Below are 17,283 nucleotides of genomic sequence, written 5' to 3'. Positions count from 1 at the left end.
GCGCTGGGGCAGAAGTTGGCGGGGATCCCGGCCATACAGCAGGAGCAGGCGGAGACGAACCGGTGGTTCCTGGGGGCTCTTCAGGAAATGGCTGAGAGGCAGACCTTCGCCCTGGAGCAGATTGCCGCCCGGGCAGTGGCAGCTGTGCTGACGCCTCTCCGCTGGCAGGTGTGGCCCTGCACAGGATGACGGCAGTGGACGACGAGCAGTCGTTTCTAAACTCCTTCGAGGCTGGCCAGCGGACGAGTGGGCGGTCCGGCTCCTGCCTCTTCTGACCGGAGAGGCACAGACGGCGGCTCTGGGGCTGCCACCGGCAGCTAGGCGGGTTTACACGAACGTGCGTAAAGCCGCCATCGACCGACTGAGCCTGTCTCCAGAGGACCACCGGCGTAGGTTCTGAGGCTAGGCTGGGACCCGAGGACCGGCCATTCACTTTTGCTCAGCGGCTGAAGGACGCCGCCACCAGATGGCTGCAACCCGGAGCAGCAGGAGGGGCGCAGGAAGTGGTGGAGAAGGTGGTCCTGGAACAGTTTGTGGGTTGGCTGCCGACCCGAACGTCGGCATGGGTCCGCTGCCATCGCCATACGTACTGGAGACCGCCATCACCTTGGCGGAGGACCACCTGGCTGTTCATCCCCCCCGTTTGGGAGACGGCAGCCGCGCGCAGGCTTCAGCCCGGCTGACACCCCGGCTGACACCCTGCCTACTTCGGAGGTTACCCCCGCCGCTCTTGGCGCGGCCCACTTCGGCTCTGTGGCCAGCCCCCCCTCCTCGGGTCCCCGATCCCACGACCACGACCGGCACCGGCACCCTTCTCGACCCACAGAGGGGTCCTCAGAAATCAAGGCAGGAGTGTTGGAGGTGTGGGCAGCCCGGACACTTCCGGAGGGAGTGTCCATTGATGGAGGTAGGCCAGGTGATTCGGGTTGCCGGCCCTCCAACACCCTCCCCCGGTCCGGGAGCGGCGTACCGTGTTCCGGTAAGAATCCAGGGGGGTACACATCATGCAATGGTGGATTCTGGCTGTACGCAGTCTATGATCCTGCTGTGCTCAGCGGCGGCGCGAGTTTGTCCGACACTGCAGACGGGGAGGGGGCGAGTTCCGCTCCATGGAAGATTTTCCACTCGAGCAGTCTCGTGATGATACTCTGCGCTCGGCCTTTGACCAAGTGATGCGAGTTGATGGTCAGCTGATGCGCCCTGACACAGCACAGTCATATCCGCACTTCTCATTGATTAGGTACAGACTGTACAGAGTGAATCGTGACACTCAGACAGGTCAAGAGAACACCCAGTTGCTGGTGCCGAAAAGTCGCCGGGAAATGATTTTCCAGGCGGCTCACTATAACCCGATGGCTGGTCACATGAAAAAACACTAGACCGGATAATGACCCGATTTTATTGGCCGGGCATCCGGGGGCATGTGCGCCGTTGGTGCGCATCCTGCCCGGAGTGCCAATTGGTAAATCAATTGGCCATTCCGAGGGCGCCTTTGCGTCCTCTGCCATTAATGGAGGTACCGTTCGAGCGAATAGCCATGGACCTCATTGGGCCATTTCACCAGAGCGCACGCGGATTTCGCTTTGTGTTAGTCCTGGTGGATTACGCAACACGATATCCGGAGGCAGTGCCATGGCGCAACATTTCTGCAAAGAGTGTCGCGCAGGTGCTGTTTCAGGTCATCTCCCGAGTCGGAATCCCGAAAGAGATTTTAACTGACCAGGGCACCTCGTTCATGTCACGTACACTGAGAGAACTTTACGGGTTACTGGGCATTACATTTATTCGGACCAGTGTTTATCACCCACAGACCGATGGTCTGGTGGAGTGTCTGAATAACACTTTAAAGTCCATGACCTGTAAATGTATTAATGATGATGAACGTGATTGGGATAAATGGCTTAATTCTCTGTTGTTTGCAGTGCGGTAGGTTCCTCAGGCCTCCACAGGATTTTCTCCCTTTGCACTGTTGTTCGGCAGGACACCACAGGGGTGCTCAACCTGATTAAGGAAAACTGGGAGGAAGGTCCGAGCACCAGTAGGAATGAAATTCAATATGTCCTGGACCTGCGAGTAAAACTCCACACACTGGGTCGGATGTCACGTGAGAATTTGCTCCAGGCCCAGGAGCGTCAAAAACGGCTGTACGATAGAAGAGCCAGGCTGAGACAAATCACACCGGGAGAAAAGGTACTGCTTCCTACTTCCAGCTCTAAACTCCTCGCCAAGTGGCAAGGGCCCTTTGTGGTCACACGCCGAGTGTGGGATGTTGACTATGAAGTGGTGCGTTCTGATAGGGGCGGAGCTACACAGATCTACCACCTCAACCTCCTAAAAGCATGGAGAGAGGCGGAGTCCGTTTCTCTGGTGTCCACAGTTTCTGAGAGAGAGGAGCTGGGGCCTGAGGTCCAAAAATCCACCAATCTGGCCTCGCTTCTTTGTGAAGACCATCTCTCCGGGACCCAGAGAACAGACATTGCCCAGTTTCAAGATAAGTTTTCTGATGTGTTCTCTCTCCTGCCAGGACGCACAAACCTCATCACGCACCAGATTGAGTGAGTCCAACAGTACCTGGTGTAGCCCCATTGTTCTTGTTGTCAAGAAGGATGGGTCTACACAGTTCTGTGTGGACTATCGCAGGGTGAATGATGTGTCACGTTTTGATGCGTACCCGATGCCCGGGTCGACGAGCTCCTGGACCGGTTAGGCCGGATGGCTCCCCGGCCTAAGGCTACAGGTGGAGGTATGTGGTGGCGGGGGTGTGTTATGCTCAGGTGCAGAGGGAGAGAGGGGGGAAGCGATTCAGAGAACAGGTGCCGGGATGAGGGATAATCAGGCTCAGCTGGGGGCAATTGGTGTTTGTGTGTCTCTCCCTTTTAAAAGCCAGCAGTAATGACGGAGGAGGGATAAGAGAGGTGAGCGCAGCCGAATCAACTGGTTGACCGGAGCAGGAGCAGAGACAGGCGGAAGCGGGTGCGCTCAGGGGCGAGGTCGGGAGCGCACACCAGACAGCTCATTAATAAAGTATCTTACTAAACCCGCAAATCCAAAGCTTGTTGCCCTTTTGTGCCGCCCGAGACTCACGGAGGTAGCGAACTACGTTACAGTCTTCTTCTCCAAAGGCCGGTCCTCGGGACACCCGGCATGAAGCTGGAGGGAGGAAAGAAAAGACGGAGAAAAGTTTCAGAGACCGTCGGAGGAATTCCAGACATTGTAATGGAGCGCACTCGCTTTGAGGAGGCGAACAGGACACTGAAGGCTTGAATAGGCCTCTCGCCCCTCGCTGTGCCGATACCCATTTCATTTTCACCGGGAACGTTCACTCAGGCTGGAACTGCTCTCAACAGCGACCTCAGACTATATAGATGTTTGTTTTGGCTTATTGTGGCTATGTGGGGTTTGAGCCGTTATCTGTGAGCGCTATTCTATTTCTATTGACCTTGTGAGGCCGTGCTTGTGATCCTTTCTAGACTGGAGGAGTGAACAAGTTATAAATGTGAGTCATTGTTGGTAATTTTCTATCTCACGGTGGCAAACCTCAAACTTGATTGCGTGATGTCTTTGACGGGGAGGAGCCAAAGCTTGAGCTGTAAACCTCTGAGCTAGGGACGAAGAAGAGGGAGACGATAAGGGGTCCAGTTTGGTTTTGTCAGTTCATTTCATTTAATATTATAATTTGTATCATTATTTTTCTTTGTTTTTTACTTTTTGTATATATTGTGCATTTTTCTCATTATTCTATTATTTTGTTATATTGTGCATTTGTTTTTATTTGTCTGGTTAAACGGCCTCTCTCATCTGAAGGTCACCTTCAGAAAACACTAGAGATAATCAGCTCACGTATTTCATGGCTGTGCTTGTAGAGTAGAGGACAGATTTTATGGATCAGAGCCTGAAGAGGGACTCGGCTCAGGGAACTAGAGGAACGTCCAAGAATGTGTCTCCATAAGGTCACGCTGTGAGAGAGGAGACTGAACAAAGAGACTCAGACTGCACGGTGTCCTCTCTAAAGGGCACTCCGGAGGGATGCAGACTTGCAAAGGAACGATTAATAATGAATAAAGATGCAGAAACATGTTAAACCAGACATAAATCAGAGGGCCGGGTTTGTGCTTCATTGTTCGTTCTAAATTCAGATGTCTTATTTATTTAGCAAAAACAAAACCAGCAAAGCAAACGAAAGAGCAAATAAATCTTGTCGCTGCCTCTCCTGCCGCCCCAGTGAATGCTGGTCCTGAACCTGAATTTTAAAATCTAGAATAATTAAACAATACGACTTATGACTTAAATAACTAAATAGTAATGTCAAATAAATAGCTCACCCCAAAAGTCTTTAGCTCTGACGTCGTGGACACGTGGGCAACCATGACCTCACAAGATCGAAGCGGCCGCACGGCATGCTGGGAAACGCCTGGCCGCCGCCCAATGAAAGAGCTGATTGGCTCTTAGATTTGACAACAAACCCTATTTTCCTATATAATTACAATCTACAACTGTGTGTGTGTGTGTGTGTGTGTGTGTGTGTGTGTGTGTACTCACTGCTTTCATGTGGTTGCTGTCCGCCTCCATGTTGACATTGTGTCTTTTCAGTTCCGACTTAATTAAAGCTGAAACAATAAACAAGGAAATATTACGTCTCTCATATCTTGGTTTGACGTGCACAAACGAACACACACACACACACACACACACACACACACACACACACACACACACACACACACACCCTACCGGTGAGCAGTATTCCCAGGAAGATCCAGGCACAGAGGAAGATATTTCCAATCAGCGGTTTGTAGTCTGTGGTCAGTTTGCCCTGAATCAGAGTGAAGATGATCCCGAAAAACTGCACACACACACACACACACACACACACACACGGTTACTGGATGTGAAGGATCTGCATGTACCGCCTTCGGGACACTTGATAAACCCGGTGTACCTGAGCGAAGGCGTTGAGGAGTCCTGACGACGTCCCTTCAGACTCGGGGTAGGTGATCTCCACCCCGAACTCGAAGCCCAGCGGCAGGTAACCCGTCATAAAGAACCTGCACAGAACACGGGCGCCACACGGTGACTTGCAACCTCAACATTGTCACGTGCACCACAGCAAAGGAGAAGAAGTCCAAGAGGTTGTATCCTGGTTGATTTTTAATTGGAATAAATAAAAGACCTAAAACACGCCTGCTAGGTGTGTTTGAACCTACAACAACAGGAGGGAAAGACATGTATATATATATATATATATATATATACATATATATATATATATATATATATATATATATATATATATATATATATATATATATGTAAATAGAATGTATTAATATATATATTATATATATATATATATATATATATATATATATATATATATATATATATATATATATATATTATATATATTACAATACATTTCATTTAGCTCACTCTTTTATCCAAAGCGATTTACATATATATATATATATATATGTATATTTTTTATATATATACTTACTTTTGGGGCGAGCTATTTATATATATATATATATGTATATAAACATGCACACGCAGCGTGAGACTAACGTACCCCAGAGCTCCGGCCGTGAAGAAGACCAGGATGATGTTGTCGAGATCCAGAGTGAAGGTGAAGACTAGCATGCCGAGAAACGACAGGCCGTACACGATCAGCGTCGTCATCCTGTGGAACACAAACACCACATTGTTACTTCAATACTTTGACGGGTCGCACTCCTTCACTGTAAACCCGAACGTCCAAAGTAATTAAATAGATTAAGTAGTGTATACTCAAAGTTTTAGAAAAAGTTCTACTAACTTAATTATGTCAAGTTGGTGTAACATGGTCTTCCTTTTTGAGTAATTTTAACTAATAATTTTAGATTAAATGGAACTATTTTGTGTATATGTAAGCATAACTTAAAAACATAATTTAAGTACAACTTAATATAATTAAGTAATTACATGCTATGAATGTTATTTCTGTATTTCTATTGTTTCAAATAGGGATGATTTAAAAATAAACCTAATTTATATAGCACATGCTAAAATACAATCAAAGTGTTTCACCAAATAAGTAAAATCGATCATAACAAATTAATTGCAATCATAGCCTATTAAAACAGTAACAATTTGATTGGGGCAGCTGCAGAGATCATTTTAAAGCTCAAACTGAGTTCCTACACTGCAAGTCCACGTTCTCTGTAGCTTCGAGGGACGCTCGTTTTAAATTCTGAGCAGTAAGCACACTGTAAAATGTGCTTTTACGGAACATTATTCTATGTCAGTATAACAAATTATTGAAGTTGTCATGATAACACAAATTAACTAGTTAGCAACATCTCAAAGACAAATAAAACGATAACCTGAAAATTCACACTCAACTGAATTAGTAGTGTAAATCAACTTGATTAAGGAAGTAGTCATCATGTTTTTGCGACCGTTATCGAAGTGCATTATGGGGATTTGGCGGGCGAAGTTGACGTTCATTCCGTCCTGCACCCTTTTCGGACCAGGCTTGCATGTCATCATCGGCTCAGACTGTTTTCAAGGTGAGTGAAATCATAAGTTGATATATGTAATGTGTGAAGTTAAATTATGTTACAATCAGCCAGTTGCCAAACCTCGAAAAAGTAAAACAATAATTTAATTTTTTTTTAAATTCAGACTTTGCTTTGCGAGTGACATTACTAACGTTACGTCTGCTCCACTTACTGAGACTTTAGTCTTCTCTGCCTGTGTCTGTCTCTCTACTTCAGCGGTGGCTGGTTTGAACTCAGAGATGCAAGCGGCAGCTAACGTAGTAACGTTAACTGTTACGTGCTAATGTACGTGCTAACGTACTCTAGCTAACGAACGTAGGTTAGCGCTAGCTAACGTTACTTGGAGGTGCATATCAGACCCAGTCGAGGAGCCCGGGGGATTCCATTCCAGTAGCTTGTTTGACTCAGAAAAAGGCGGCTAGCTAACGTACGCTAGCTAACGTACGCTAGCTAACGTACGCTAGCTAACGTAACCGAACGGTGCATCTCGGACTTAAAACCACGGTCTTCTTTTCAGTCAAACAAGCTAGTTAAGTCAAATACTGGTGTCCCGTGCTTCTCGACTGGTCCAGGAGTAGCGCCCGGTGTTTCTGCATCAAGCTTGCCGTCACTCGCATCTCTGGCATCTCTTTTGTTTTTTTTGCAAGTCATTCTGTTTATTCATTTTTGTGTAAACCTGGAATTTCTGCACAGTTGCAGATAAAGATTAGGCTATTGTTCTGAGCTAACGCCACCAAGCTTCAGAAAACAGGTTTTGTCAAGCTAAGTAAGTTATTCAAGACATGTATACCGTGGCAAATAAAAAAGCACATTGTTATTACCCTGCATGGTAAATCCTAAATAACTAGTAATTTACGGTGGTGATATTGAGACGTGCATGTAAGCTGCATAAATCAAATGTTCAGATATGCCACCAACACTCTTTGAATGCTTTTAATTGTTCAGATCAGTTCATGCCTTTGCATCTCTGTTTCAAGAAGTTAGGGAAGATAACTGGAGACGTGATAAATAAACCAGGTAATCCAATGAATGTGAATTATTCTTATTCCATCCATTCCATAATTTTAAAAATCCATGATGAACAGGTAAATTGATTATTACACACTTCATAGGTTGAACCGGTGGAACTTCGAACAGGTGCAATGACTCAAATGAGCTTTGTGAATTTTGCAATTAGTCCACTTTGTGTTCTCCATTTGTCTGATTGCATTAAAGATGTGATTGGGTTATTTGTGGATATATGTTCTGATTGGACTGTTTAAAATCAGCTTTGTTCAGTAAACTCTTCAGTACAATTCTGTTTTTATCTGAATAGGAAATGCATGACATCCACACCAAGCGCACCACTGTCTCCACGCCCTTCCTGTGGATCTTATGTTTTTCCCCTCTTACAATGAGACTCAGGTCTTGTAAAAGAGGTATTGGTTTTCAATGGGACTTGGTTAAAGAAATATACATTATATGTAATCTGTTCTGTTCCATGTGTTAGTTTGAGATTAGTATCTCTTTGTCATTCATTCAGGACGAGTCTGATGAGCCAGAGCTTAATGGTGTTGCAGTGGGCCTCCTTGCTGTCATCAGTGACCATGACAAAAGTCCAGTTCACTGTGAGAATCTTTGTCATCATTGAAAGTGATGCCATGGTCAGCCTCCCCAGACTTGGCGATGACTTTCTGGTAATCTTTGGATTTATCTATGCACTACACCTCAGCTACCCCAAAGCACTGACCAACACTTTTGAATTCACTCAAAAGATTTTACTTGGTCTAGAAAGTGGTAAACTGTCACCCAGGTTGCAGACCCTCAAGAATGACTTGAGGATGTAGAAACTCATCTGAAAGAAGGCTGCAGGGAAAGCATTATAAAAGGCCAGTTCAAAGTTTTAAGTGAAAATGTTCTTAATGTTCGTAATTTCCTCGAAATTGCTGCCCTGTTGCCTTATGCCGTGTTCACACCGGACGCGGCCCGAAATTGCGGCGCGACCAGATTACATGCAAAGTCAATCCACAGACGCGCCGCTCCGCGAATAAATCGCCTTTTCGCAGGGCGGCGCGTCTGTGGATTGACTTTGCATGTAATCTGGTCGCGCCACAAATTCGGGCCGCGTCCGGTGTGAACACGGCATTACTCAGGAATTAGTCAGGAAGCCAAAAGCACACAGTATTTTTTCTTTTATAGCTGTAACGAAAAATAATTTCATTTTGGTATTATTTGTTTTGATTACTCAGATTACAATTCATTTAAGATCTAATTTGTTCCATGTTATTAGTGCCACTGCACAGCAATATTGAACAGACCAGTGCATATGTCTCTGTTTCTGAGACCTGATAAGGCGGATGTGGATTACATTAGGTGGTTGTCAGTCTAATGCCGTGTTCACACAGGACGCGACGCGAATTTGCGGCGCAACCAGTTTACATGTTAAGTTAATCCACAGACGCGCTGCGGCGCGAATTTGCGGCGAGATAGACGCGTTGGAGGCGGCGCGAACAGAACGTTTGACCTGGGGCGAACAAAGCGAAGGACGCGGCGCGAATTCGCGTGAGTTGAATTATCCCAACTCTGGCGGAGAAATCGCGTGACGCAAAGTTGCGGCAGCCAATCAGCGTTGAGAATGAGCGTTGAGAAGCTCCGCCCGTCACCACCGCCGTCTCCCCGTTATGAATGAAACTGCTGCTGCTCCGCCTGAACCAGCGCTGACAGCGGCTTCATTGAGACGCTGTTGTGGGACTACTGATAATATTATGAACCCAGACACCATGGAGTTTGATGTTCCGATATATGTGGAGTTTACACAAAAAGTATAAAGCAGAACTGGTGGTTATTTCCATGGTGGATGGCATAATCGGTATCGTTTTACGGAGATACGCGAGACGCAGTTCCTGGAGGAGTCGGTGAAATTCACCGAGCTGTGTGCGGCTACGGATGATGTTATGAACCCAAATACGAGGGCGTTTCATGTTCCGACATGTTTGGGACTTCCACAACAAGTATAAAGCAGAACTAGTGGTTATTTATTCCATGGTCGATAGCGGAAATGAAAGCTTCGTCGCTTGTCTCTCACAGAGGCAAGCAACAGAGCTAAGCCACGCCCCTTTGGTCGCGCCGCGAATTCGCGTTTGGTGTGAACACCCTCTTTCTACTCGCGCGAGTAAACTTCCGCGGTGGACGCGGCGCCGCAAATTCGCGTCGCGTCCGGTGTGAACACGGCATAAGTTTGATAGGGCATGTATAGGCTTTCTGTCAGGAATTGTTACCAGGCAGCAAAGAGGTTTTGTAGGCATCAAATGTTAGAATCATCTAACGTTGCTTAAGTATATTTTAAAATGATTTTTTGTTCTATTTATTTTAATTTATAAATGTTTATTATTTATTTTTTTATTTAATTGTAATATTGGAGTGTGCTAAAAGGGAGTGGGCAAGAAAATACGGTTCTAGCAGATGACTTTTAGCTATATTGAGTTTGTTAAACTCAATGTATTTAAGGCAATCAATTGCCTCAAAAATTTTAAGTTTCGAGTCACATCTTTTTAAGTAAACAAATTTAAAATGTTTGACTAATGTGTACTTAAAACAATGACAACACAAACTAATAAACATTGAGTTTGGTTAACATGAAATGGTGTGGTTGTGTACTTATTTTTTTAAGGTCTGTGAACTTATTCCAGTGGTGATTTAAAACTGGAAATTTTAAGTCATAATAACTGAAAACTATTGAGTTTCCTTAACAGAAAACTGTAAGTCACATCAACTGAAAATATTTGAGTTGCGCTAATTGAGCACTCTAATTTAACTGTTATCAAAAGGTACAAGTAGCAAGTCATCCAACCTTTTAAGTTCTGAAAAATTTTGACTTTTAAGTTAATCAATTTAAAAAAATTGAGGCAATCGATTGCCTCAATTTTTTTAAGTTCTGGTAACTTATTCGGGTTTACAGTGTTCCTTTGATTATACCGACAATAAGCACATTGGCACATTCATCACTGCTCGCAGGACTCAAATTTCCTGTCACCGACGCCACCCAACCTGTCTTGGTGGGGCCTGGGTTCATCCTTAATGATCCCTCCACCTCGGGTGTCTCCGGTTTCCCCTCACCTCATATAGTTTTTTGTTTTGTTCTCATGCAAGCACCTTACACGACTCTTATGTTATATCACATGACCGAACGTAAGAGGACACGTCTGGGTATGATTTTCAAGGTTTGGGGCCTCTAAGAGAAATCTTAATAACAATGTCATGAACAAATCCAGCTCGTAAAGAAATGATTTTTTCAAGTTTGGTGTGGAAGAAATCCCATCCAACCCCTCTGGGATGAACAGGAACACCTCATCACACTTCAGTCAGGAGTGCAGTCTTCATGTGTCCAGATGCTTGTTGCCAAGTAATGATTGTGTGACGACCCTCCCACTCTTACAGTTGGGTCCCCAGCCTAAAATGGCTGCCTGGTGGGAGTCCGCCTCCAAGAGGGTATAAAAGGCGACCCAAGTGGGAGGCTCGCTCTCTCTCAATCAGCAGGACCTGCTGCACCCGCCTTGGTTGTGTGAATTGTTTGTTTTTTTCTGACAATTCACAAGGAATTTGTTTTTTCTAAATGATCTGTAACACAGGTTGCAACCTCCACTTCCAAAAAGAGTGACGCCAATGATGAAGTGTCTTAAGCCTGCATTATCTCTACTGACCACCAGGGGGAGACTCCTCGGGTTGTATAGAAGTATATAGAAAATGACTCTACTTCTCTCTTGATTTATACAGCATGATGTTCATTTAGTAAATTATGCTCCAAGAGTGTGTGTGTGTGTGTGTGTGTGTGTTGCCTACTTGTACGTCTTGGTGTGGTCCAGCCACACGCCACAGAGGATGGAGCCGACCATTCCAGCGACAACCAGAGTCAAACCGATTCTCCCAGCATTCAACTCCTGATTCTGAGAAGAGGAGACAGGTTGGGTTAACGCAGTGGTTCTCAAACTATTTCTGTCACGCCCCACTTTTGGAGGAAGAAAAATGTTCGGGGGCTCCACCGCCCCAACAAAATTGTAACAAAATAGTCCATGTTAACGTGTTAATGGATTAATGTGTTAACGTGTGAATGAGCCTTAATGGGAAAAACAGCTGACTATTTGTGCAACTTTAAACTTGTCAGATCTTGCAGGTGAACCATAAGCCAGTCATATGTTCTATAAGTAAGTGTGTATGGTGAGTTAAGGGGGAGGGTTAAGTCATCTGACAGTTGTATAACTTTGTGTGTGTGTAACAGAGACAGTGTGTATTGCTAAGAAAAGCAGAAACTGAATCAGCCTTTCAGTCAGTGTAAGTGTGTGAAAGGATTTCAGAGTGAGTGACTCAGTCCTTCTCTATGTCGCTGTGTGTGTGGGTGGGTAGCAGGCATGCGTGAAAACGGCTAATGAACTCAGACAGTAAGCTTATGTCTCATCAAAGCCATTAGACGTTTCTTTGTTTTTCTCTCTCAATAACTCTATTTATCTCTCTCTGTCCATCTTTCCCTCTACTTTCTTTTTTTTCATGTACATTTTTTTACATAAAAGGGAACAAAAAATAAAAATGATGCTCAAATACAGTTAGGTACTTTAGTATCTTGTTTTATGTTTGTTTGCTTTGTGTCTGCGGTCTTGCTCTTTCAGGCGTATTGGCCTCAGTGTAACTGTGTGTGTGTTGGTTCTAGTTTCCAACCTCTGCCGACCACAAATATCTGTTATGCACCTCCTATTCCAGATATTTACTCAAAATACCTAAAGCCGTTTAAAAACCCTTGAATAAGACCGAACCGGGACTGACATTTAAGACTTGTGATGCCATAAAGATGACGTCCCAACAAAAGGAACTTCTTAGTCGACCGACACTCGTACATTTTTGGCGAGTTCCTCCAAATAAAAAAATAATCGCACAAAAGCGCTGCTTTAAATATTGTGTTTTTTGAGTAAATAAGTAATTCAGAATGAAGAGAGCATACAAAAGAAAGACGACCGATTTCTCCATCAATGGACTAAGAAGGATCAGCCCTGTTGCCAATCACAGATATGAATAATATACACATAGTAAAGATTGCCCTCCCTTAAGACACAGGTGAAAAGGTGAAACCAACAGATGTTTTTTTTACCTCATAGCAGGCCATGATCATCTGGTTGAGAAGTGTTGAGACGGAGTAGAAGGAACCCGTCATTATACCTGCAGGCAAACAGAAACAAAGAGTCCTTGAGCTATTTATTTCATAATTAAGTTTTGAGACGCTGTGTGAGAGAGAGAGAGAAAGAGAGAGAGAGAGAGAGAGAGAGAGAGAGTGTGACGAAACATTGGTCCGACACGGCGAGTCGTGAAGTCACGTGAAGCGCTAGAGGGCCTTAAAAGTGGACACACACACACACACACACACCGTAGCTGACGAGGAGTAGCACGAACGCTTTGTTCTTCACCAGGTTCACGATGGACTGCTTGTAGGAGTACTCTTCGGTAGGGGAGCTTGGGAGGACGGCCTGGGCGTGACTGGGAGGGAGGAGGGGGTGGTCCTTAATCACTGGATGGACACACACAAAACAACAGTTTGAACCTCTGAACCTGTGTTGTACTCTCTCGTCTGCTTTATTAAAAATATAATCATAAATAAAACCCCAGTAATACTCTATTGAAAGCTAAGCAATTGTTTAAAATGTAGGCTGAAAGACGTTAAAATCCAAAGTCGATGAGTAATCGTGATAAAGTTTGTGTTTATTTTGTGGGACCCCAGTGGACGGGGGTGGAAGTGTTGTTGTTTTTTCGGACACCAGAGTCCCTTCAGAAAACCTCTAATTTAACAGCAGCAGGGTCAGAATTAAAGTGAGGCCGATTCACAACCAGTAAAAACTTCCTCACAGTAACTTTAAACAACTGTGAGCGCCATATTGACCAAAAACCAGCGTGATTATGAGTTGAAGGAGCGGCTTCCCCACATCTCCACTGGCTCAGCGTCACTGATGATCTGTGGGGTCTATTTCACCTCTAACTCTGCCCTCTGTTGATACACATGAAACCATAACACTTCACCACAGGTCTTTCCTTAACCTAAACCTAAACCTAATCCTATTCTATTCTTCACACGTGACTCAAGTCTTAATCCCGAGCTGGTTGCTCACAGGAGTGACTTCTGGAGTATTCCTCCATCCTTGTGAGGACATCAAGCACACAAACATAACACACACCTCCGTTGTGCAGTTGTTCCCGTCGTCACCTCTCGGGACTTCCGAGTACACTGAACCACAAATTGGTGCCGATGGCGACACGTAGGCGACGTGTGTGTGTGTGTGTGTTTGTGTGTGTGTGTGTGTGTGTGTGTGTGTGTGTGTGTGTGTGTGTGCGTGCCTATAACCGTGAGGACGAAGAGGGCGGTGGAGACAGTGGCGGTGCCGTAGAACATGATGCTGATGTTGTGACCCATCAGGTCGATGTCGTCGGGCGTATTGGGAACCAACACCGGAGGCAACAGGAAGCCAATGGCTGTCCCTAACTAGGGGGGCGAGAGAGAGAGCGAGAGAGAGAGAGAGAGAGAGAGAGAGAGACAGAGACAGAGTGTTTGATCATGTTACACATTTAAATTGAAGGTTTGGTGACAACATTACTCAATCATTATTATGTCATTATGTACAATTGTGTTCAAGTAGTTCACGTAAAGTGTATTTTATATCATGATTTACTCCATTTTCTTCTCTTCCACAGTCTCCATCTCTTTTCTATTTGCTCTATTATTTTGTGCTGGATTATACTGAAATGCATTTAAAACTACAAAAGTATTAGCATCAAAGTACTCATTTTGCAGAAAAATATACATATACTTATAAATGCACTGTTCATCACTTATATCACATTTATATAATATATTATAATCTATAATAATACATCATGGCGTAGTTAGTTGATTTGTATTTTTGTATTATTCTGCAGAGTATCTACAGCTATATGAGTAGTGGAGTAGAAGTATAAATAAACGGATACAAGTACAAGTACCTCCAAATAGCACCTGCGTATATAGTAAATGTTGCATTCCACAGTGTCTGCTGGCTCCGTCTCTCGCTACTCTTATTCTCTCCACTCGATGTCTTATACCTTAATAAACACGTATGACATCCCTATAAATAATATGTGTCGGGCGCGCGCACTCACCTGGTTCCCCAGCACGGCGGCGGCGCACGCGGTGGAGACCTCGCGGGGCCCAAACCACACCGAGGCGACGCGGGACGGCAGTCCGAGGATGAACACCTGCGCCACGGAGCAGATGACCTGCGCGGCCACGGTGACACCGAACAGCTCGGGGCTCACGCTGGCGCACTTGAGCCACGCGCCGGCGCAGTTGAGGCCGGCGCCCAGCAGCGCGGTGAGCCGCAGACCCTTCCGGTCCAGCAGCCAGGTAGCCGGGAAGATGAGCGGCACGTAGGCGACCATGTAGACGATGGAGAGCCCGTCCACCATGATGTTGCTCACCCCGTAGAAGCGCGTGAACACGTTGGCGATGATGCTGTACTGGATCCACTGGAAGGCGTTGACCAGGGAGTACAGGCTGAACACGGCCAGCACGGCGAACCGGCGCCCGTACAGCCGCGTCTCGTGCGTGTCCTCCGCGTCTCCATCTCCATCTCCATCTCCTCCTCCTCCGTTGGGCAGCATTGCCTCTCTCTCATCCGGCGGCAGCTCCTTCTCTCGGTCGGCAACCGCCTCCCCGGCCCCGCCCGTCGGTGCCGCTCCATACGTCGGATCCGCCGCTCCCTCCGTCTCGGGAGTCTTCCTGCCCAGCGCGATGTCGTCAAGTGCGCCGGTGTCCGCGCGCACATGCTCCTGCACGAGCTCACCGGCGACCATGGTGCCCGTTGTGACGCTTTCTTTGCTTTTATATTTGCTGACACCAGGCTGCGACGCAGGAAGCGAGTAGAAAGCACCGCTACGCTGCTTTGGAGAACATAATAACATGAAGAACACTCAGACCGGATACATTTTAAAGCTTTACTTACACAAAACATCCGGTTATTCTCTCTGTGACGTACCGACGGTCTGCGCGGCTCGTGTGTGTGTCTCTCTCTCTGAAGTGGTTCCTCTATCTTTTGTTCAGCCGACGCTGTCGCGCGAGCTTCTGCTCAGCCAATAGCAGAGCAGCAAGAGGCTGGTGGTATCTTGTACTGCTGCCAGGGTGTATATATGTATATATATATATATATATATATATATATATATATATATATATATATGTATATATACACATGTGTGTGTGTATATACTATTTAAAATTGATAACAATATATATAATAATATAATATAGTATAAGTTATAATATATATATATATGTATATAAATAAATATATATTTATAAATATATTTATATAAATATTTATAAATAAATATTAATGTATGTATTTATATATATACATATATATATATAAATACATACACAAATATATATATATATATATATATATATATATATATATATATATATATATATATATATATATATATATATATATATATCCTCTTGGGAACTGAGGGGAAATTGTGTCTTCCTAATTCAGATTTTTAGTAAATTATTTAAATTTTTAATTTTACAGCACAGGACAATTTCCGTGTGAAAAGACAGCCAAATATAGAAGATAAGAAAACTAACACATTATGGCTACAAAATAACACCATTAAATGAAAGCTAATAACAGAAATAATAATTAAACCTCAGACAAATCTGTGGATTAAATGCAGTCAGGTCGTAGTGCATTATTGGGATCAAATATCGGCCTACGTGATACTTTTGGCCCACAGAGGACGACGACGTTCCTGCTCATCCCTGTCTCTCTCTGAGTCTGTCTGCTCATCTGAACCTGTATCTTCTTCTTCTTCCTCACCAGGCTCAAACTCATCCTAATCTCTCTCATCATCTGAAAGCTCCAAATGTGATTCTCCCTCAACTATCTGGTACAGCATCCTTTATGCTTGAGTTCTGTCTCCGACAACAATGTTGAGTCATTAATACATTCATTTTGTCCTGGTGTCCACTATAATTGACATTCATAAAATTACTATTATTTAAATAAACAAATAACTGAAATGCTTCAGAACTAAATATAGCATTCCTGACATGTTAATAAACAAGAAAATATATGAATATCACAGTAAAAAAGACAATAGGTCAGCAATGTTGGACTTACCCCTTGACTTTCTATAAAATGTGCTGGCTGATCTCATGTCGAAAGAAAGAGTAAGTTGTCATGATCCCACCCTTACCCATGTGGTATCAATGGAAAGCCCATGATGGGCTCTTTAGAGTACAGCAGGAGTTGATAGGGAAACTCAAATGAGTAAAAGGAGAGATGCAAAACCAAAGTGTCCACCACAGAGGACACAAATGAATGGGCTGGGTCTCAGGAGGATTAGGATATATAATACATATTATATATATATATATATATATATATATATATATATATATATATATATACTATGTATTATAGATATATATGATAATGTCTATACTAATATAATATATTGTAAGTAATAATATATATATACAACATATATTATATTATAATATTAGTTTTATATATTATGTTTAACGCAGTGTCTCATCTTGAACAATTAATTAAACTATCCCATTAAAATAATCGACAAATGCTGCTTTGTCTTCATACTCTCAATTAGTGACCATGTGCTCACTCCGTTATCTGCTCTAATCCTAATCATCGTTTGACCCAGCAGGTACACGTCTAATCCCACAGGAAAC

General features: G+C 44.2%; 1 protein-coding gene across 1 annotated transcript; it reads right to left on the bottom strand.

Moving 5' to 3' along the window:
• Positions 1–3,096: 3,096 nt before the first annotated feature.
• flvcr1 (FLVCR choline and heme transporter 1) lies at positions 3,097–15,380 on the bottom strand (the record flags this gene model as incomplete). Its single annotated transcript, XM_079215698.1, has 10 exons — positions 3,097–3,150; positions 4,540–4,607; positions 4,732–4,843; positions 4,940–5,045; positions 5,570–5,680; positions 11,358–11,461; positions 12,655–12,722; positions 12,928–13,068; positions 13,890–14,034; positions 14,688–15,380. 10 exons carry the CDS (start codon positions 15,378–15,380, stop codon positions 3,097–3,099), a joined length of 1,602 nt encoding a protein of 533 aa, XP_079071824.1.
• Between the last annotated feature and the right edge of the window lie 1,903 nt (positions 15,381–17,283).

The sequence above is a fragment of the Taurulus bubalis genome (genome assembly GCF_910589615.1).
Source record: "Taurulus bubalis genome assembly, chromosome: 3".
Taxonomy (NCBI): domain Eukaryota; kingdom Metazoa; phylum Chordata; class Actinopteri; order Perciformes; family Cottidae; genus Taurulus; species Taurulus bubalis.
Note: the sequence above shows the minus strand (reverse complement) of the source record. Positions and strands in the feature narration are given on the sequence as shown.